The sequence below is a fragment of the Maylandia zebra genome, linkage group LG22 (genome assembly GCF_041146795.1).
Source record: "Maylandia zebra isolate NMK-2024a linkage group LG22, Mzebra_GT3a, whole genome shotgun sequence".
Lineage (NCBI taxonomy): Eukaryota > Metazoa > Chordata > Actinopteri > Cichliformes > Cichlidae > Maylandia > Maylandia zebra.
Genome location: NC_135187.1, coordinates 16,910,983 through 16,933,321, shown reverse-complemented (window position 1 = coordinate 16,933,321; position 22,339 = coordinate 16,910,983). Strand labels below are relative to the sequence as shown.

Below are 22,339 nucleotides of genomic sequence, written 5' to 3'. Positions count from 1 at the left end.
CTGGAGAAAATGTTTAAATAAGAGCCGGAGCTGCCATAAACTGTGTAAATATTTAGTAAAAGGTGGCGCTGTATGTGCAGCGTTATTTAATTTTTTTAATGGTAAATAATTTGTAAGCAATTAATAAGTAAATAAAAGTATAAGTTATTTTAATGCTTTTTAAATTATTTTAAACAGGTTCTTGATCTGTATTCTTGTGTATGTGCATCAGGTGGCCATTAGCCACAAAATGACTTATAAAACAATTACTTCTATATGTTTATAGACCATTATAAAACATTAATAAACATTAATAAGCACATAGATGCTATTAAATACAGTGGGGTTATGTTTCATTTGATATACTCTCTAGTAAACGAACAACTTGTGGCTACAGTTTTTAAATGCTAATCGCCATTCAGGTGCCGGGCTCCTGTTGCCAGGAAACCGTGGCTTCCCATTGGCCGCTGCCGCTCCACGTGATGCCGAGCCTTGACGTCACGCCCAGAGGCTGTGGGGCTAAGCAGAGTGTGTGCAGCGGATCGGGAAAAGAGCCTGGTAGAGTTTGGACTGCGAGCACCCGGGAAACTCCAGCTCACCTACCGCACAGCTCTGCTTCCTCTGAAACATTCACCGTCCTCGTACTAATAATGGACTTCTAAAGAGACTCCTAACGAGCCCCCCACAGCAACTTGAAAGCGAGGTAAGCTGTCGCTGATGTTGTGTTCGTCTCTTCCTTCGCAGTTTGCCCGCTTCCTCATACTTTGTTTCCCACCCCTCCTCAGTTTTCCCTCCCCGCACTCAGGTGAGATGACTTTACAGGTTGAAGAAGCGTCCTTGTACCGCTTCCAAAGCGCTTGCCTCCACTTTTATTCGCTTGTCTTAAATGACCAAAACAAGCAGCCTTTTTTGCACATGTTTTTCTAACATAACTTTGCAGTTGCAGAGGTATTTCGCGACGCTAGCAGCGGATAAAGCTTTACCTACATTTCTAATCGGATGAAGGTGCTTCTTCTTGTCCTAAATGAGCCCCTGAAGAGAAGAGAGGTGTTCGTTTTCAGTCTTTGCACTCTCCATTTGATTGAAGCAGGAGTGAGAACAGGAAGTGAAAAAAGAAGGGAGTCCTGCTACCACACAAGGCTGAGTGAAGCAGGGTATCTCATTTCAGCAAATGCACATCAGTTAGCCAGTGGATTAAAGCAGGGCAAGGGTAGCTTTACTGGACTGGTGGTGCTGCTTCACCTTTGTCAGGTGAGTGGGCAATCTGCTTTCTGCAGAGTTTCTGGTTAAAGTGTGGGGTGTCTGGTCAGTGCACTAATAAGCTGTTGGAAGAAGACCCAGAAGGAAAACGCACAAAAAGGAAAGCCACTGAGAAACCACCAGAAAGCGTTTCAAATATTTGCAGGCTTCTGCTTCTCTTATCTGAGTCTTTTGCTTTTTGTTTGTTTAGTGTAGTTGCATGCACTGCAGACCACATGTAAGCCTGCTTGAGCTGCATACTTAAGGCAAAGAGTCTCTGTTAGCTTAAATAACAGAAGTCTGAGCATTTTGACAAACATAACGTGTATTTTAATTTAGAATAAAATAAATCCCACTTGTAGAAGCTGTCCTTTTGATTTCTTTTGAGGGATGGTAAAGGCTTCAATTTTATATAAGTAAAACTGAAATGAATTGAATCTTTTGCTTTATCAAGAGACTCTGGCTTAACCTGACACAAATCATGTTTTGTTTTTCCTATAGAACACACATAAAACATCCCTCTCACTCTTCCTGAGGTTGAGCAAAAGTAATTAATAAATTTAATGCGAGTTAAATGGGTATGGATTGATTAATTTGGTTAGCTCATAACAAAAAAGCTGAATATTTTTGCTGTTTAATAGCAATCAATTGGTAGCAATTGGTGCCCATTATGTGAAGATTTCCTCCCAACAGCATGTAGAGTAAATAATTAATATATAAAATATTGACTCTGTTGGTTTCAGGTTTCCATGAGACGGACCAGCAGCTAATGTAGGATTAAACTGACTGAAGCTCCATCTCCAAGTAGCTCCTCCAGGCTTCAGTTGAACTCGTGCAAATTTCTTTCTTTTTTTAAGGCGTCTTTTTGGTTTCATTTGTTGATGTAAACACTGTGGTGCATTACGGTTGAGTTTCCTCTGATGGTTCCAGTGAAGTGGCCACGGGGGGATCAGACAGGGAGGTGGTGTGAGGGGGAAAACATTAACGGACACAGAAGCCGAGAAATAAATCCGAGAGTTCAGTGGTCCAGAAGAAATGGGAGAAAGGAGGGTCATTCGCATGCAAAGAAAACAGAAAACACACTCACACACGAAACCTCTAGCTTCCAGACTTCTGATTCGATTTTAGTAATTCAACAGCTCGAGCGGCCAATACAGCATAACAAGATAATTGAAAGACCTGTGGAGGGTGGAGTCGAGATAATGGCCCCCTTGGTGTCAAACGCTTTCAGGATGCTCACAGATGTGTGCTAAATTTGAACAGATGTTCTATTTTCACCGGCGTGGGTGTCTTCTCAGTTTGTTTTGGGCCAGACTGACCGCACTGGTAGCCTGGTCTGTAGTTAGGCTTGTCTGAGCAGCAGTCTGCGCCTCTTTAAATTGAATTACACTTTTTTAGAGAGAGTAGACTGGGGGGGGGATAAAAGGAAGTGAAGGAGAAAGCTGGAGATAACACGAGAGAGAAGAAACAGATTCCGACCTGTCACATGGACTGTGTTTTGGATAGAAAGCCACATTTCTGGCATGCAGATATCTCTGACTGAGAGGGGTGGGAGTTGTTTAGTCATCTGATAGATTGACATTTCCATCTCTGTAGCCTTTTGTCTTTACAACAGGCTGTTTCAGGGAGAGACTCACATTTAGAGACTCTGTGCAAAAATAAGCGGCCCTCTCATGCAATCAGTGGCATTTTGCTGTGAGTGTGTGATGGCGTTTGTCCGTTCTGCAGCTCTGCCTCCTTTGGAGTCGTTGTCAGAGACGCTCCTTTTTTTTTCTTCTTTTTTTCGTTTTTATCTTGTTCTCATTCGCTCCCTCATAATGGCTTCGGTGTCATGATTGTGGTTTTCTGCAGCGCCTTGACGCACAACGCTGTCTCACAATGGGAGCTCATGTGCGCTGAATTATGATGAAGTTGTTGCCGTGGGAAGGGAAGAAGTCGTTTTTGACATTGGAGAGCAAAGTGCACGTTAAGCATATGTCGAACGCCAAAAGGTTCGTCGCGCAAGCATGAAATTAAAGCTAGAGGAGCAGATGGATTAACTGTCTGTTCTGTATGTCCATTAATAAAACTGTGGATATGTTTCAGCTAGACACATAAATTTGGTTTTATTTTATTTACTTATTTATTTTCTGGGGATTTACCAATAAATTGCTGGAATATTGGCTCCCTTGTCTGATATGTATCCTTGGAAAAAAAACAGTAGCTGTTATTTTTCTGTTATTTCACATCAGATTTGTGCTCGCTGAGTTTTTAAAGAGTATGTGGTGAAAGGCAGAAGGACTTTCTTTTGTTTACATGAACAAATGAGAAAACAAAATGGTTATTTAAAACACCAGCATCATCCCAGACTTTCACAGTCAGAAGCTGGAGCTCCTTCAGAGACATAATGATATTTTCCCCCCCCGATGAAATGACACACCGGTAGTAATAAATGCATTGTTAAGATAAACACAAACAATAGGGGGTGTTAGAAGACAGAAGTGGCTAACTTTAAAACTTTAAAGCTGTTGCTCACGCTGAAGGTTAGTCGCTAGGCCCAGGTTACCCTGGAAACCCTCTGATGTATTTATATATCTTATCATAAGTCAATCACCAGTATCCTGTCATCGGCAGTGGCTTCATTTATGCGTCTCAGAGTCGAGAAAAGCGTTTCATTATTTTCTTGGAGTTGAAGGTTGTTGACTTTCAGCACTCTCTGGTTGTCACGTCACTGAGAATCACTTCCTGTGTGGATGAAGAGCTTTAGTTTTTGTTTTAAGAGTAATTTGAGTTTTTGTCTCGGTTTTAATACCAAACTTTTACATTTTATGCAGCGAGCGATTGTTTTCATGTACTCTGAATCGTTTCTACTTTATTTGATGATTAAGACGAATGATTAAGGGTCTGTGTGTTTTGACCAGTGGTCTATAAATATGTTTGGGATCATGTCACCAAGAAATTCACGAAGTGATCAAATCTGAGAATCCAAAGTCAGAACATTTCAGCTGAATAGTCATTGATTCAGCTCTGGATGATGTTTCACATGTAATTGGAGTTGATTAAGTTTACCAACCTGCTTTGACTTTTAAGTTGTTTCACTTTTCCTAAACCTAAACCTTGAGTCGCTGTCGTACTAAGTTATTACAACTGAATTTCACTGTTGGTCTGTGCATCCTGTTTCACCGGCAGAAACCCAGTGAAACCTCACTCACATCCTCAGACTGTGTTGGATAATCAGCAGCAATCCCACTCTGACCTTACGCTAAATAACACGGCAGATAGAGTTGCTCGGAGACATTCAAGGAGCTGCTAAGGCATGCTGCACCGAACAGCCGTCGTCACTTGTAACGTGAGTGTGTGTGCTCCCAGAGCTATGCGGCCTGCAGCAGATATCTGAGGTGCTTTGAGATGTTCGGGATCATCAAGCATGTGATCGCTGATGGATGGTGGCCAGAAGATGTTTATATTTATGTGTTTTAACCTTTGACATGAGTGAAACCTCACTTTTCCAGCTGCACGAGACTACCTATGATGCTTCAGTGTGTCTTTGCGCTTCGTTTCTCCCATAAAAAATGCAGGAGTTTGTCGGCTTTGCACTTCACTCCGCTGGAATAACTCCGAAGTTCATCTATAACTAAAACTGCGCTTGTAAATAAGGCTTTCAAGGCCTTGTTGTTTGCTTTCATACTTCATTTTCATGCACCAAACGTCAGTCAAGTTGAACTCAACAAAGCAAACTGGCAGCGAGGATGAAACGAATTTAATAGAAACAGAAAGGACGTGAGATGAAGAACATTTTAAAGCTGCCAGCTGCTTGAACCTCGTCCAGTATTTCCCTTTCATTTGGAATATGTGTCGCAGCCTCCTCTTGGCACGTCTCCTGCAGAAATAAGACAGTTTATTTGTTTGTTTTGTTTGTCTTGTTTGTCTTGTTTGTCTTGTTTATCATTTTTGCCTCATGCTTCATCAAATCACCTGGTAACATCTTTGACCATTTATCCATTAAAGTGGTGGATTTACGTGCTAGTTAACGTGGACTGGCCTGAATTTTTGAATATGGAAGCACTTTAAAAAACCCCACCAAAAATAACATGGGGACAAAGATCTGTGATTTTCAGGTTTGAAGGTCGTACTAAAGCCTAGAAGGCAGCATATATAAGAGTTTTAAAGAGTTATACAGCCACAATCATCTGATCACAAATTCTTTCAAACGCAGATGAGGTGGAAGAGAACTGCAGATAAGCTACTCAAAGACGAAAGAGGCTGGTTGTGACGTCGGTTTGCCGTTGCGTAAACCGAGCCTCTGGGGGCGTTCACATGTGTCCTCGTCTAATGTGAGATGGTAAAAGTGTCATTTTTAATATCTTATCACAGCTGAGATGAAACAAACTTTTGAATTGCGGGTGGAGATCGGATTGCCGCCCCCGTAGGTCTAATAATTGCTTGCTTGTTAGGTCAAGGATAGCCGCCCTCAGCTCTGCAGCGCGGGCACAGATGCATCATATTTCATTATGAATGTGTCATTCATAAACTGTCTATCTGCGATCGTGTCTCTTTCGGCCTCTCGCGCTCTCCGTTGACCTCCTCAGATCTGTTCTTGGATTATCTGTTGGACTGTGGGGTTAAGATTTACCTGCAGGATATAAATGGAGCCTTGTGGCTGTTGCGTAAGTGGGCAATGAGATGTTCTGGGACGAATGCCGTGTGGAGGCCCTTTGAGTCAAACAGCACGAATGAGTCAAGTGTAGTACAGTGCGAAGAGCTGTCTGCATACTAGGGCTGTGCAATTCGTTGGATTTTGTTTTCAAGACTAGAAAAAGATAAAACGGGGATTGTGGTGATGCTCAAATCCAACTTTACAGCAGCGGCTTTTGACTTTCTCTGAAAACTAAGCCCACTTGCTGTCAGACTGATGCATTTTAAGCATGTTAAGATCTATTTTATGCCAAAAAAAGGTTAAATATGTGTGTAAGTACTGAATCTTCCTTTCTACATGCGGTTGATTTCGGTGTAGTTCTTGGTGGATTTAAAGGTGTATTTTCTCTTCTCTTGGCTTTGATCCTCCTGTTGGTGCCACTGATGATGCTGGTGCTGCAGGTGTGCAGTTTGTTTGTTGGGCTGTTTTTGGAGTTAAATCTGCCTGGAGGCCCAGCAGGTGTATCCCGTCTTCTGCTAAAGACCTCAAACCTCGAACACTAAAGCTCATGGTGGCTGTGTGTGCACCGTCAAGGCCGCACTGAAAGAGACAGCCTGTTCTGGAGAGCTTCACTAACACCTGTGCAGGCTGAGGTCAGCGGCTCTATCTCAGGCCCGTTCTCCCCTCCTCGGGTTAGACTAGAGTCACACTCTTGTGCTGACCTTATGAGATGGTTGAGGGAGAGCCCGGCTAAACCGCAAGATCCGTCTACTTGTCAAAGCATTAGTTATGTAACGGTGCCATCGCTGGTCCGCCTGCAGCACCAGGTAAGAGCCTTACCGGTTAATTGTTGGCAGTGATCTCACAGAGCTAGAAATAGCGGAGTTCTTAGGGTGACTGGCTGAAGAGATGTTCAGCTTTTTTCCCATCAGTATTTCTTTTAAAATACACACAGACCTTCAACCGAGAGCCGTTCCTCTCGACTGTCTCAGAGGGCTGCATGAACTGTGCATGATAGTGGAAGAGAGAGAGCCATCCATGCCTGAATCGAAAACACATCATTAATGGCAAACCTGCTGCAGCTAAGCTTTAATTTAAGTTGGATTTAATTACATCTGATTAACTGAGGGAGACGGGGGTCAGAGCAAAAGGTTAATGTAACATTAGCGATGTTTACATGTGCAAAATTTCTTCAGTCTCATTAAAGCTCAGATCAGATCTTCACTGTTTACACGGACCCTAAATAAAATGATCGTGACCCATCATGACGTGCATTTACTTGCCAAATAAATTGTTTTGACATCAGAATTTTCTAACCATCCGGAAATAGTAGAAGAAGTTGTTGATGTCCGATATTAAACAAACACCACTGTTTAGATTTCTCTGGCTAATGTAGCTCCTGCAGTTAAAAATGTAGTGCCACAGAGATGGTTTCAGATGCTTGTGAGCAAATAATGATGGTAGTAAACTGGGTTTGTTTGCAGCTGTAACTCCTGTGGTTACCCATAATTGCAGGGTGGTGTGTAAACGGCCTCACACATCATCATAGGAGTAATACTGTGCATTACTAAATACTTAGAATAACTTTATGTGCTTAAATCTGTCTTGTAGTTTTATACATATGTTTGTATGAAATAGTTTGTTAGTTTTTTATGAGCGGTAATAAAAAGGACAGGAAAACATTTGCTCTAATTGGCCTGTGCTTACTTACCAGTTAAACTGTAAATCATCTCATCAGTCACAGATCACAGTGGAGAGAAAAGAAAAACGCAGAGGAGATGCAAACTAGACACAGATAAACCTAAAGTTAAGTTTTCATTATATTAATTATTTGGCTCGTAATAAGTGTGCAACATGGCTCTGTGAGAGAAATGTGCAAATACAAATTAGACTGGGACAAAGGGGATTGGAGCATTAATTCATAGCCTCAAAGCAAACCGTCTAATTTTTCAAGGCTGCTGTGTCCTCATCAGCCTTTGTGCCATTTGAAGTTTAGTCTGCTTTTCGCTGGAAGATGTGGTGAAATCACTGATTTTATGAGTCTGATAACTCTTTGTCATCATCACCATCACTTTATTTCTAAAGCACTTAAAAAACTCCAACATAACAGCTGACCAAAGCGATGTATAAAAATGAGAGAACCAGAATAAAACAATAAATCAGCTATAAGTTAATTCATAAAAGCTAGTGAATTAACTAGCTTTTATGAATTAACTTATAATTGTATGTACCTGCGTATGGTACAGGTACATACAAAGGGCCAGAGTACAAGACAGATAGCAGCTCACACTGGGTAAAAGCCATGAAGTTTTAAAATCGACGAGAGATGGAACCTGTCTGGCCTGGCTAATTCCAATCAAAAGACAGTTAAAATAATCCAGGCAAGAGGCATGGATCAGTGTCTCTAGGTGGCTTCTAGACAGGATGGACTTGAATTTTGATAGCCACCTCATCTGAAAGATAGGCGACTTAACCACAGCAGGCCTCTCAAAATTTCAAAATCCCTGGTAGCCCTTCGGGCAGGGACTCTTCAGTTTTTGGTAGCCCAAAATAAATTTAAGTAGCCCGAATAAAAAAGAGAGCAATTTTTTGATTGATGTTTTGTTTCCTTTACAATATTATACTTTAATGTATAATATTGTAAAGGAAACAAAACATTAATCAAAAAATTGTTGAAAAACAAATTACAACATTGTATAAAAATTACAATCATCAACTCAAATACTTGGTTCTAATTGAACAGAAATTTATATGAACTTGTAAGAACTGTGTAGGACATGAATCAGTCTGTGTCAGATCCTGAATTTGAAATTTCCACTGAAGTCACGGGTAAGAGACAAGTGGAACCAAGATCTAGCTTTTTGAAGTTTGCAAAGACTGCTACATTTTGCCAGTGGTAGTTCACTCTTTGCAACATAGTACGCTGTTCTAAACAGATTTTTCAGGTTTATTTTTAGTATGTTATTTGCAATTGGTGTTTGTTCTGGGAAAGATATTGCAGACTGAGCAATAATGCATTTCTTGCATTTCTCATGGGTTCTAATGGGGGCCTTTCTTAAAATGACTGGTCCCAGTAACAAAGGCGCTTGTCGACTCAGAAATCGAGAGAAAACCAACAACACACCCGGCAGAACATTATGTTATTTACACTGGTGCACATAAGTGGTCCGCATGTGCGCATTCGCTGTCAAAATAAAAGACGCGCACCAGATAAGAAGTTGCAACGAGCGTTTGCGTCCATATAAAAAGCACTGTTTTTGTCCGCTAGAGTGGGATTTTCACGGCACATTCCACACCACATCTCTGTGCGTTCATCATTTGTTTGAAGCCAGCTCACCTCCTGAAACCACTTTTCCGAGAATACGTGCTTCTTTTGTGGTTCGGACTCCTTCTGACATTTGTTTGGAGGTGGAGGAACACCAAAGTAATTGCTTAAAGGAGCTTCTTCAACATCTTTAAGAGTTCTAAACAAATGTCTGTCCTCCTCCTGAAAATCTTATGTATGCAAACACGCGTTGCAACTTCATATCTTGTGCGCGTTTTTTTTTTTTTGTTTTGTTTTTGACAGCGAATGCGCACCTGCGAACCACTTATGTGCAGCCCTGGTTATTTAGCTCGTCATATTGCAGCCACAGAAATTCTTTTGTCCAAGAAACCATAAAGCTGCACTTTCTTTTTGCCTTATAGTCTGATTTGTCATAACTTTTCCGTTTTGTGGTAAGCTTTTCTTTGGCTGTCACTTCTTCACCCTGACCTGTCTTATTTGGCTCAGCAGAACTAAAATATATATCCTGCTGCTTTTACACACACACATAACGGTCAGCGATTCTCTGCGCGATCAACCTCTCATATGTTTAAGCTTGCTGTGGGAGATTTCACTTGTCATGTTTGCATAGTAAGCTAACGATTGATAAGACGATGTCAGAGGAATTGGTGCGCAAATTATCATCACTCACAGATCAGTGCTGTCGCTCTCTATACACAGTTCGCGCAATTGCAAAGTGAAAGCAAAAAACAAGCGCAAATTCAAACGTGATTTCAATATGTCACATATTGACAGTGGCTCACCGATGCCAATGACATAATTACCCAGCTACATTTCCAAAAGAATGCAAAAGCATTGACATATATTTTTCCTTCCTACTATAGCCCAACGGGCAGGGCAGAGATAGATTTTGGTAGCCCGACTGGAAAAATCGCTAGCCCCGAGACGTCGGGCTAGTGATTTTGCAAGCCCTGCACAGTGTTGACATGTGACTCAAGTTTTATACTTAGATTAGTGATGCTGGATTTTTTTTTTATGTGGGGCCAAAGAAGAAAAGTCAAAGGTAGGGATACAGCTGGAGCCACAGGATTTAAAAAGGAGGACCTCTGTAAATTTCTGTAAAAATTATGGAAATTCAGCGCTGTCCATCCCCTGATGTCATCAAGACAATCAAGAACCAATAATTTAAAGGAAAATAGATTTGACAGTCAACAGCATATAAATGAACACTTTCAAAATTTGATATTCATTCAGGAAGGCCTTCAGCTGGGTGTAAATAGCTTTTTTCCCCCTAAGGTAACTTGGAGATCGGCCTAAAGTCTTTCAATGATGAGGATGTACAGATCCTGAACAGGGAGGAACACTGGTTTGAGTTGAGTTGCCAGTTTTGTCTCTGCTATATCAGTTTATTCTTCTGTGATTATTTCAGCTCTTTAATGGTATGTACGGAAAATTAGCAACAATAAGCAAATTTTATGTAGAGTGAAAATAACCTTAAAAGCAACACATAGACATATTTAAACTGTCAACATGCTTTAATCCACCTCTGCTCTTTCCTTTTTTTGTAAAGCCATTAAGGGCAATACTAATTAACCTTCCCCCTCTGGTTTAAAGTAATGGAGAGAGGACGTATTAGCTGCCTCAGTTCCTCCATATTAATGTTTAAACAGCAAAGCTGGAGGGACTGTGTGATTAGGACCGCAGCTAAAAGCAAGCAAACTAACAAGCCATCAGTCGTTGTAGGAAGTGCAGTTTCATTCTTTTCTGACTAATTATGCGCTTTTCTTTTCTTGTTTATTTGGGCCCACTCACAGCGATAAACAGGAGTGATTGCAGGGTCAGTCGTCATGACTACGCAGGACCAAATAATCAAAAAAATGTACCCGAATCCATCGAGCAATTAAAATGCAGATTCGAGGCTGCGGTGGCACCAGTCAACGCGTCAGATAAGGGATGAGTTTATGAATGAAGTGGAAATGTCAGAAAATGTAGGAGAAAAATAAATGTTCAGAAAGGCAGATAAGCTAAATATATAAGCTTATATAAAAGATAAGCTTCTTGTCACAGTCGAGCTGAAGGAAAAAACAAAATAAGGAGCAGCTAAACTAGAAGTGCAATATATATATTTCAATATCATGCAATACTTTTTCATACCACAGTCAGTTCACAAGTTACTGTTTAATACTTGAAATGACTTCATATTGTCCCACATATTTGAATTTATTTGGCTTTGACTCTAATCTCTGCCCAAGATTTCTGTGTCCTCGGTGTATGTGTACAAATGGAAAATAAAATATTTTATCTTATCTTTTTAAGCTGAAACTAAACTAAACCAGAGGGTTGGGCACACGTACGTAACAGAAGCTGTGTTTTTGTATGTTAGGCGTAAAAATGTATTTTGGATGTGATAAGATTTCTTATAAAGATGGATTTTAAATGTGGGGTTCAAAGACACTTGGGGGTCTGGAATTCATAGCGGGAAATGATTTGATGGGGGACTGTTTAGACCATTAATGGGTACTACTGGTTATTAACATTGATTGCCTTCAAGTTCCAACAAACCCGGATCATCTATTCACTCGGTTTGCAGTTGTCTTAGCAATCCTGGGTATGCAGAACTTGCTTCTTAGTCCTAAGCTGTAAATACTGTGTTATCTTTTCTTGGATGATAAAATGTCTGTAAGGAATCACTACTTCTTGCGGGACAACCATTCACTGAGGGGCAGAGTGACTGCTTCATGACTCTTTGGGGTCGTACAGAAGTGAACTAACAAAATTAGCCTTTCAGTATCGCAGGATGTTTCTAATTTTAGAGATATTGCACTCTGATTCTTACATGTGAATCAGTAACATGATGTGAGGTTTTTATTTTTGCTCTAAATGCGGTGAACAAGTAAAACAAGAAAATAAACAAAATAAGCTGATATGTTTTTTGCAGGCTCAATAATTTATGAACTGACACCCTGAAGGTTTAATTTCATACAGTAACTTTTAGGACTATTAAAGCTTATTAGAAGTATGATAATGAACAGATGTGCCTGAAAAAGGAGAGCCGTAAAGGTCACCAGACTCACTACAGGAATCACTGAATGCCCATAGGCTGTATATAAAAGATGGTCACGGTGCCTCAAACCTGCACTTTTTTTGATGTCCAGCAGGGGGCTGGTGCAGATTCCACAGAAGTCTGTGGGGAATCAGACTTAATGCTTACTTACTAAGGCTTCAGTGGGAAAGGGTTCAATCTGTATCCTCATCCTGCTTTTTTCACACTCAGTTTCACTTCACCACAAAGACATTGTGACTTCTGCCACATCTCCAGGGGCTGAGCTGAAGGATCAACAGCAGTACAAACATAAACAAGAGCAGCCCACATTACCAATTGGTCGAGGTGTTTTTGCCCTCATGTAACCAGACACAGCTAATGTGCTCTGTTACTTATACAACAAACACTGGTAAAATTCTGTGTAGCATACACAGACTACCAATTTTCCACAAAAACATGCGGTCCACAGCAGGCTATAGCCTGCAGGTTAAGCAAAAAGCAGCATTCCTTAAAATCCGGTTTAAAAAGAGTTAAAAATAACGCCAAAGATCTAGAAGACATCCTGCAGATACCAGCAGAATCCTGAGGAGTGTAATGTTTAGGGAACGGTGTCCTCAGATTAGTGTGTGTCTTTAATGGGTTTATGAAAGGATAAAGCCCCCCTCTCTGTCCATATATCAGCTATACCCTTCAGCTCCAGACTGTTTGCGTCTGTCCAATTTAAAGGCACAGACTCGCTTCCCTGTCCGTACATCCACCGTGCAGTCGGAGACCCCCTCCCCTCCGTGTGGCGTTTTGCTCCAGGATAGGTGTGTAAACAGGTGCTAATCTCTGTTCCCGCTGCCGCAGAATGGGAGTGAACTACTGGTAAAACAGCAGGGAGCTCGTCTGAGGTGGCTGCCGCACTGTCTGCGCTCATTGTTTACTCTGAGTTAATTAGAGGATTATAGCCGCCTGTTTATGGAAAATGTGTGAGTGTGAAATAAAAGAAGACGAAATTGGATTTAAGAAAAACCAATAAAAACACAGACTGTTTAATTCAAGGCGCACACACTTTCACACTTGCTGCAGGATTACTTAAAGTACTGTCACTGCTAAATGAACTGATGAGGGTTAAATCTGTTTCCTGCCTTTTTTTAATTTTATTTTTTTTCTGTAGCAGAAGTTTGACTTAATCCTCTTAGCTATAAGAGCTCATGCTGTTTCCACAGTGTGTATGAAGCTCTGTCAATGAATTAATGGATCAGCTAAATGAGCAGAAAACTGTCTGCATACATGATGATGATGATGATGATGATTAAGAAACTGAAGACTGTACCTGTATGTTTCACTCAAGAGCTTACAATAGACTAACGTGTAGTTATTGTGAGCTAATAAGTTCACATGTGTTTGTTTTTGCTACATTTTATGAGGTTTACAAGTTTCATTGTCAAGATTTGGAATAGGAAAAAGGCCAAAAGCCTGAGTGTAAACAGAGAGGTCCTGGAACTTTATTACCCTTCCTGGAGCAAAGTACCTCCACTGCTTCGACCCGACCTGACATTGCTGATTGTATCTGTCATTATCCTCGGCTAAGCTTTTTACAGCTTCCCTCTTTCTTTAGCCTGAAGAACTCAGCAGCAAGCAGTGTGACAAGGGAGGGTGCTAAACAAATTAGCTACAGGGGAAGACGATGAACTTTGTCCTCTGCTGAGTTTCCTTTCTGCACCAAATTATTAGTTATGGAGGAGTGCAACATTTGTCACACTGTGTTTATCTTACTTTCCTCAATCAAAATGAAAGAAAAGCTGTCAGATGTTTTGATACCAGCTCAATAAGCCATCTCGGCTGCGATTACAGAGGATGTTGATAGCTGTGTCTGCGAATGAGCCTCAGAGTTCATGCAGGAAATGAAAGATGCATCTGCAGAGATGCATGCACAGGCAGAAAGGCATGTTATAGGTGTGGTTGTGCATCTGTCGTAGTGCTACACCATGAGAACATACAGTGGTCTTGTGTTGCAGTTGCTTGTGCACAAGATCAAGCTTATGCTTTCCTTTTATCTAGTGTGTGTGTGTGCGCGCATTTTTCCATTTAATCAGCCACCAAATAAATGAAAAAGATAAAATCACATAAGATAAGAGAGCATGTGCTAGTTCAGCGCCACATAAGTGATTTCCCTGCAGAAAGATAAGAAAGAACAGTGGAGAATATAAACAGATTTAATCAGTGACATTAATTTAATCAAAGGCATTAAATAAAATTTATAAATGGTACAAATTATTATTATTATTATTATTATTTGTATACTGTTTTTGTCCTTCCTATTTTTCATTCTTTCTGACCCTTGTGCTGCTCTAACATGTGAATTTTCTGGGTGTGGGATTAGTAAAGTCTTCATGCCAAAACACCTTAAGGGATAGGTTTACTGCAGTTTACTGTTTTTTGCTCTCATCAGGCTAATTTCTGGCTGCAGCATGCACCGATAAACACAGAGGGAGACCAGCATTTAGCAGATAATATTGGACTGGATGTTTATCAGCTGATGGCAAACTCGACTCAGCGAATGAAGCTGTTGTTCCGTGGGTGATGAATGTATATTGAGCTATTCACTCACTCATATGACAGAGCAAAACCGTTTTTCGGCTGTAAAATGTGGATTTATTGCCTTGCCTAAAAATAAAAGCTTGTGATGAATGGTTTTATGTAAATATGAGATATTTACGCGGAAAAGTTAAAGTGTGAAAATGCATTAAGCGCTTTTATTCCCATTTATATCTGCTTCCCGCCTCCTGTCTCAGTAAGCCTCGAGGTCACTGCAGATGATTTTCTAACAACCTTTTAATGTCTTCTGTTTTCCGCTGTCAGCAGTCTAAAGCATCGCTGCCCTCACACCGACTACAGCCTCAACGCAAGCAGTGACCATGGGTAAACAGAACAGCAAGCTCCGTCCCGACGTCATGCAAGACCTGATGGAGAACACGGACTTCACCGAGCACGAGATCACCGAGTGGTACAAGGGCTTCCTGCGGGACTGCCCCAGCGGCTCTCTGTCCATGGAGGAGTTCAAGAAGATCTACGCCAACTTCTTCCCTTACGGTGACGCCTCAAAGTTTGCTGAGCACGTCTTCCGCACATTTGACGCCAACGGAGATGGGACTATAGACTTCAGGGAGTTCATCATCGCTCTGAGCGTGACCTCACGTGGTCGGCTGGACCAGAAACTGAAGTGGGCGTTCAGTATGTACGACCTGGACGGGAATGGGTACATAAGCAAGGCCGAGATGCTCGAGATCGTAACGGTGGGTCTTGCTTTGTTTTTTTGTTCCTTTCTAACTTTATTTCCCTCCATCTTTCTGCTTCTCTAGCTTTATGTACCCCTCAGGCTTTTTAGAGGGAGCTGCATGCCATCATGCTCCCCTGCTCATAAAACTATTCCTGCAGTGGAGCAATATTTTGCTCAGCCATCCATACCAGCTGCTGCATCATATCTGCTTTTGTGCTCTGAACCATTTCACTGCCCACAGCGGGGAAAGCAACGATGTGTAATTTAAGAAACCAGAAGTTCCTCTCTGCTTCCCTAAAAAAGACTCGGCTGCGATGTGTGGTCCACCTTCTGATTGTCATATTGGCTCAACACTAGTTGGGACAGCTGCGTACTTCCCCATCGTTACTCTACAGGAAACAGGCTCCTCGCCTTATTGGACGAATGCTTCAGACGTCAGTCGGAGCATCACGCACGCTCTCACACAACCCAGCAATCCTGTACACATGTTGTTACATCACACGTTGCGGCGCTAAATTGAGCCGAGTACCAAAGAAGGTGTAATCCCATTCTCCAAAGTTGGTGTTGTTTATTTAAAGCGCATGCGTAAGGTGAGATGGAGCCTATATCTGGACATAATCCGATACATTAGCTGTTCCACGCAGGCCGAGTTTGAATTTAGTCTGTAAGACACAGGGTGGCTGTGGCTACAATGTAGCTTGCCATCACCAGTGTGTGAATGGGTGGATGACTGGATATGTAAAGCGCTACACAAATACAGGCCATTTACCATGATGAATTAAGTTTCTTTGTAATAAAACTGTTTAAAAAAAAAAAAAAAAAAGTTATAGTCATATTATGAGGAAAAAGCGGTGAACTAGAGATTTTTAGCTAATCCAGTCGAAGGACCTATTTGTCCATCCATAAATTACAAGAACCTCTATGCTTTCATGACTCATCCAGTGGGAACGCTTTCTGGCCAATCAGCGGCATGCATTCTGTTGACGTCACATTTGTGGGTTGACTCAGCTCACCTGGAATCCTGGCAGAGATAGTGGGGGGATACCAGGTTCTGCCACCTCATGCCACACCCTAAAATGCGGGCCGAGTGGGTACTAGTGGAAAAGAAGTAGCTTATGAGATGATGAAATTAATCACCATCTAATTTTCAGTTGCAATGATGAGAAAATTCCTCACGATAACAACAAATGTTTCACTTGTTCTCCCATTAAAATCATCCCATGCAGAGATGCAGGAATGAAAGGAAGGTGGGGGGGAAAAAAACCCGCCACCCACAACCCTTCAGATTTAACAAAATCTGAATTAACAAAAGTGATTTTCATATTTTTTTAACCTTTTTTTTTTTTTTTTTTTATTGCGGAAATTTTCTTCTGCTCCATATATTTAATAAAACCTAAAACAAAAATGTCAAAGAGTATTTATTTTCTTTTGTTTGTTTTTTTGTTTTTTTTTTACATGAACGCTTTCTGTTTATTTCCCTGCGGTGAAATCAGGCAGCAAAGAGTGAAAAATAAATGAAAGGGCCACTCTATCTTGCTTCTTCCCTGCAGAGATAAGTTGATCAATGGGTCACTAAGATGATCTTTTTTTGTGCACTTTGCAGTTGTGCTTAATGGACTCCAGTTTTCCACTGAGATATCATCTGTTTGTAATGCATTACAGCCACTCTTAGAAAGTTTGAACCTGCATAAAAGGACATTAAGGTTATTTTGTTGTTCAGTGCACGAAACACTATTTCGGTACTATTTTTCCCTCAAAATGTACATACTGAAACTGTTTTTCCCCCCATCTGTCTTCAGGCCATTTACAAGATGGTTTCCTCTGTGATGAAGATGCCTGAGGACGAATCCACACCTGAGAAACGCACAGATAAGATTTTCAGGCAGATGGACACAAATAGAGATGGTAAGGCTTCCTTATTATCTGTTCTTATTATTTCCATTTATTAATGTCAGCAAAGGATGCTCATGTTCAACATTGCAGTTTTCAAATAGTTTGTCTACAATACTTATACATACTCAGCGTGAGTATGTATAAGCTCTGGTAGTGGAGAGAGGACACTAAGTTTTATCAAAAGCAAGCACTTTATTGGCTGTTTGTAGTCCAAATACTACACTAAGTAAGTATTTGAAAATCAGAAATCAACACAGAAAACGTGGACAACATCAATAGATGATCTGCAAGGAAAATGGGACTGTTTATACACTGAGAGCTGATGGGGAATGAAACAAATGTGAAGGCAATCAAGACGATTGTAAAGGCGGGAAGTAAAAAGGTCGAAAGCAAGGAATTTAAAAAAGGGTGAAACTGCACTTCTATAAGGAGGCAAACGCTAAATAAGATCTAAAGAGGAAGAAGAGCCACAGGGTTGAACAGAGGGAACTAAAAAACCCAGGAAGAGGAATTCAAAAAACCAAGAATTCAAAACTGACACTAGCCCACTAAAACTCCATAAATTCAATAAGAAGTAAAGCCTCGTCCAGACAGGAAGTGATTCCCTCATCGCCTATCGCTCTGAAGCCAACAGAGATTCCAGACTCCAGTTGCCACGGTAACCCTGCAACCTATGCATTACCTTGCAGTCGCTTATAATCTGTGCCCCAATGGGTAGACGCTTGTATCGCTCGCCTTGTAGTTGAGAAAAGTTCATCTTAGGATCTGCCCCCTTTGCATTGCCATTTAGTAATTACAAATGATTTCCTGTGTGGACGCAGCCTCACGATCACATTTACAAGTATGGAAACCCTCAACCTGACAGTAACAACAACAACAAAACTAGCAAGTCTTAAACAGCAGTGAAACTAAAGCGAAATCACAACTTAATAATAACATTAACGGTGATGTTAATAATAAAAGCAAACAAAAAAGCTCAAAATCCACACAGAACCCTGGAATCATGACAGGATCTCCCTACAATGAGATCAGTCAGCTATGACTGTGTCTACAGCAGCCCCACCCACCTTCTGTTCAAACCTTCTGTTTGCATGGGTTGTCTAATAAAGAGAGCCAGATTACGACACCACCCCACACACACAACGCACATCTAAATTTTGAAGGTGCTCTTCAGATTTAGAGGAAACTGTTTCACTGGCAGCAGCAGCAGTTATCAGTCTTTTTAACTGCTTTGTTTTAAATTGCGCCATTACAGGAGAGGAGGCCTGTTACTTCATGGCTCACTGCTTTTTCCAATTTTTTTTTTTTTTAGTTTTATTGCAGCTACATTTTAAGCACAAATCCATTTCTTGATTTTTCTGTGTCTGTCCTTAAAAACTGGTTCCCACTCACAGTTGGTGTGGTTGTGCTTGTTGTCTCTTCCTCCTCCTGCCAGCTTTTGCAGCAGTTCATGGATTATAAAAAAGAGCTGAAAAAATAGTGAATATATATTTTTTGAAGCTGCTTTTTAAAATTGAACTATTCATATTGCAGCACCTGTTAAAGTCATTTATGTCTCTCACAGGTAAACTGTCCCTGGAGGAGTTCGTCGAGGGAGCGAAGAACGATCCCTCCATTGTCCGACTGCTTCAGTGTGATCCCAGCAGTGCTGGGCAGTAAAACGAAAAAAGGACTTTTTCCACTGCAGTTTAATAGATTTAACACATTTTCAAAATCTCTCCCATCTGACACACCTGAGATTTTTCTCTTCCACATGGGATACCTCGAGCTTTAGAGGCACATGAACGCAAACAGACACAGATTAACATGCACATGCTACAAATAGTATATAATCTTTCAGATTCCTACATGCACACACGGCTCATGCGCCTCTACGCCTGGTCAAAAACTCCAGACAAACACATGTGGGTTATCTCACATAAGGTACAGATATAAGTCAAAAGAACTGAAATCCCATCAAAGACTTGTGAAACGCAGAGTGAAAGCTGTGCTTTCTGTCTGAGAGGACGGCCAGTGAGGATAATTCAGCACATTTGTGAGGTACTCTGAGCCAAATCAAGTTTTGGCTGTTTGTTTTCCTCCCCTTTGTTGTTATTGAAAGCATTATTCCTGATGTAAAGGGAGTCATGCTGGCTTTGTTCTGTGTGACTGACTGACTGGGTGGTTCTTTAAGTATTGCAGTGTAAATCCATGTCAACACTGGAAAAAATGAAGTAAGTAAGCGTGGGCCTAAAAGCGTTCTGAGCTTACAGTAGACTGAAGATCTGGGAATTGTAGTTTTTAACCAAAGAGTAATTGTAGATGGGGATGAAAGATTATTATTTTTTGTTTATTTTTGTCTTTTGTTTGAATTTTTTTTGTACATTTTGGAGGAATGTTACATGGAACCAAAACTGACTCAGATGTCTAAATGAAGGGGAATATCGTGACTACAGATTACAACCATCTGCTTCTTTGAAAGTGACTTTTCATGCCAAGTTCTGTATCCACACCCACACATACAGTATGTACACACATTAATTTTAACTACGAATACACGAACTTGGCATATGCATAGAAACCGAGCTGTGATTCTCCTTCAACTATAGTTCAACAAGTATATAATTTGAAAATCAAAGATAGATGTTATATGAATATATATAGTACGTACTTATATATTCTTTTACTCTGTGGTAACATTGTAGCAATTCGCTGCAATGGAAGAGATTCATTTTAAAATGTTGACATATAAATTATTGGAATGTGATGATGAACATTTTCTTTTTCTTGACAAACATGATGTGGAAGAAAGTTGTACAGTATATTCACTCATATTTATGCTAGAGATGTTAAAAAAAAAAGGAGAGGACCACACATATTGCTATGCATTCAGCTTTGAATATCATCTGCTGCATTTTAAAACTTTTAAAAGTCTCCTACACTGACGTAAGATAATAAAATGCCGGCAGTTAAGTTTTTCCACTTCTCAGCGTCGATGTTTAAATTCCAATGTAATCTTACATTCTTGCGCAAATGTGACGTCGTGTCCTGAACGTGCAGTTTTTGTCTCACGTGCAAAAAAATAAAAAATCAATCAATTTCAAATTGATGCTGTGACAGATGTAAATGATAACGGTTGCTTAACTGACAGGTCGATGCACTGACGTTACCGTACATAACCATCTTTATTTGTGAAGCACTTTAAAATGACCACAATGGACCAAAGTGCTGTGCGGAGGAATAAATAATACATAGTAAAGAACTACAACACACTAGCTCACATGAGGTATAAAATACACATTAAAAATACAAGTGAAATTAATAAAACACACAAAACATTAAAAGTAAAACAGCCATACAATAATACAGATGAAACAAGGGTGAAATAAAGTCAGCATCTCTCAAGCAAAAGGTTTTTTAGGATTTAAAGCTGAACATGATGTAAAGGAAGTCTTCTTGTCTGGATAAATGTGATATTAAGGTGGAAAAATGATAATAATTTAATTAACACTGTTAACATTTCAATGAGGCGATTGGTACTACAGTCTCACATGTCATTTCAATAGCATCTTGTGGTCAAGTGCCAAATGTAGAGGAATTTTAAAAAAGGAAAAGAAAAAAACACAGTATTGTATCTGTTTATACTGTACAGCTGTGACCTGTCGAACAAAAAAAATAAAATCCAAAAGACTGTCATTTTGTAGATTTTGTATTGTTAACTTGCAAAATGTGTTCTGTGTAGGATGTCCATTTTGTTATTAAAATAAAGATAAAATGGGGAAAAAGGCTTATTGTTTTTTCACTGTCTTTAATGATATTTAATTTGAAGACACACTGTTAAGGAAGTTGACTGGAAAAAATGTCTACGTCCATTAATTACTTTGTAATTTTCTCTGCAGGCACCTCCACATGGGTTATGTTTGTGATGTTATGACAGCTACAAATACATATTTCTCCACAGGATTAATTAGTTATAATTTGTGGCCTTTTGACTCCTCATGCCATAGCAGTCTTATAATCCCCAACAGATTATATACAAGGCTTAAAAAAAGTGGAAAACAATAATGCTGGATATCTATATTCATATGGTCTGGGTAATGTGTTAGGAACTAAAGAATGCCATATTGTTTAATGGAAATGGAAATAACCAACCCACAGTGGGCCCCCATGTGGTTGTGCGTGTGCCTGACAATGTCGGGGCATGCTACTAATGAGTTGATGGATGATGAGAGATCTCCTCCCACATCTGGATCCGGGCATTACTGAGCTCCTGGACAGTCTGAGGGGCAACCTGGTGTTGTCGGATGGACCAAAAAAATAATGTCCCAGAGGTGTTCAGTTGGATTTAGGTCAGGCAGCCTGGGGGGCCAATAAGTGTATCAATTCCCTTGTCCTCCTGGAACTACCTGGATACCCTCTCCACATGAGCCCGGGCATGATACCAGTCCTGCTAATGGGTTAAGGACCTTCTAAGATCCTTTTCAGCTCTCCTAGAGTAACTGCCTGTCTCCTGGAATTTCCTCCATGCTCTTGAGACTAACTTTTTCTAGAGGACTGCAGGTGCAGCCTTTGGTAGGGTCCAGGTATGGCCTCATGCTACTACTAGTAACACAGATCCTAGCCAAATACAAAGCTAGTAAAAACAAAACAAAAATCAACAACAGAAAAGATGAGGAATGACAAAAATGGCCTCCAACTGTAAAATCACTCCTGTTTTGGAGGTTTGAACAGAGGGCCCTTTATCATGTTTCCACTAAGTGCAATATTTATTGGTGATGTAAAATGGGGAAACAGAATGACTCCAACCAATTTATATAAAGTCTTATTAGTTTTAGTGTGTTGTTTGTGTTTAGTTCTAATTGGTAAAGGCTAACATGGTGATAAACTATGAGAAAATGACATGCTAGCATACCTGATAGGTGCCAATACGAATGCCAAAATGAAATAATTAATAATTAATAGAAAATACAAAGCATCATGAAATAAACTGTCACTGCAATTCATCAAGACCCTAACGTGCTGGTACCCTGCACAGCAAGTAAAGGTAAACAGATCCCAAAT

The 22,339-nt window shown here is 40.4% G+C and overlaps 1 protein-coding gene across 2 annotated transcripts; it reads left to right on the top strand.

The window, feature by feature from the left end:
* The first annotated feature begins 485 nt into the window (after positions 1–485).
* LOC101473406 (neurocalcin-delta B) lies at positions 486–21,069 on the top strand. Of its 2 annotated transcripts, none has more exons than XM_004549165.2 (4): positions 486–682; positions 14,992–15,422; positions 17,206–17,311; positions 18,864–21,069. In XM_004549165.2, exons 2-4 carry the CDS (start codon positions 15,045–15,047, stop codon positions 18,956–18,958), a joined length of 579 nt encoding a protein of 192 aa, XP_004549222.1. In that variant the 5' UTR covers positions 486–682; positions 14,992–15,044; the 3' UTR covers positions 18,959–21,069. The 2 variants fall into 2 exon arrangements, with proteins under 2 accessions (XP_004549222.1, XP_004549221.1); XM_004549164.2 differs by having other exon boundaries at positions 487–682; positions 14,989–15,422.
* The last annotated feature ends 1,270 nt before the right edge of the window (positions 21,070–22,339 follow it).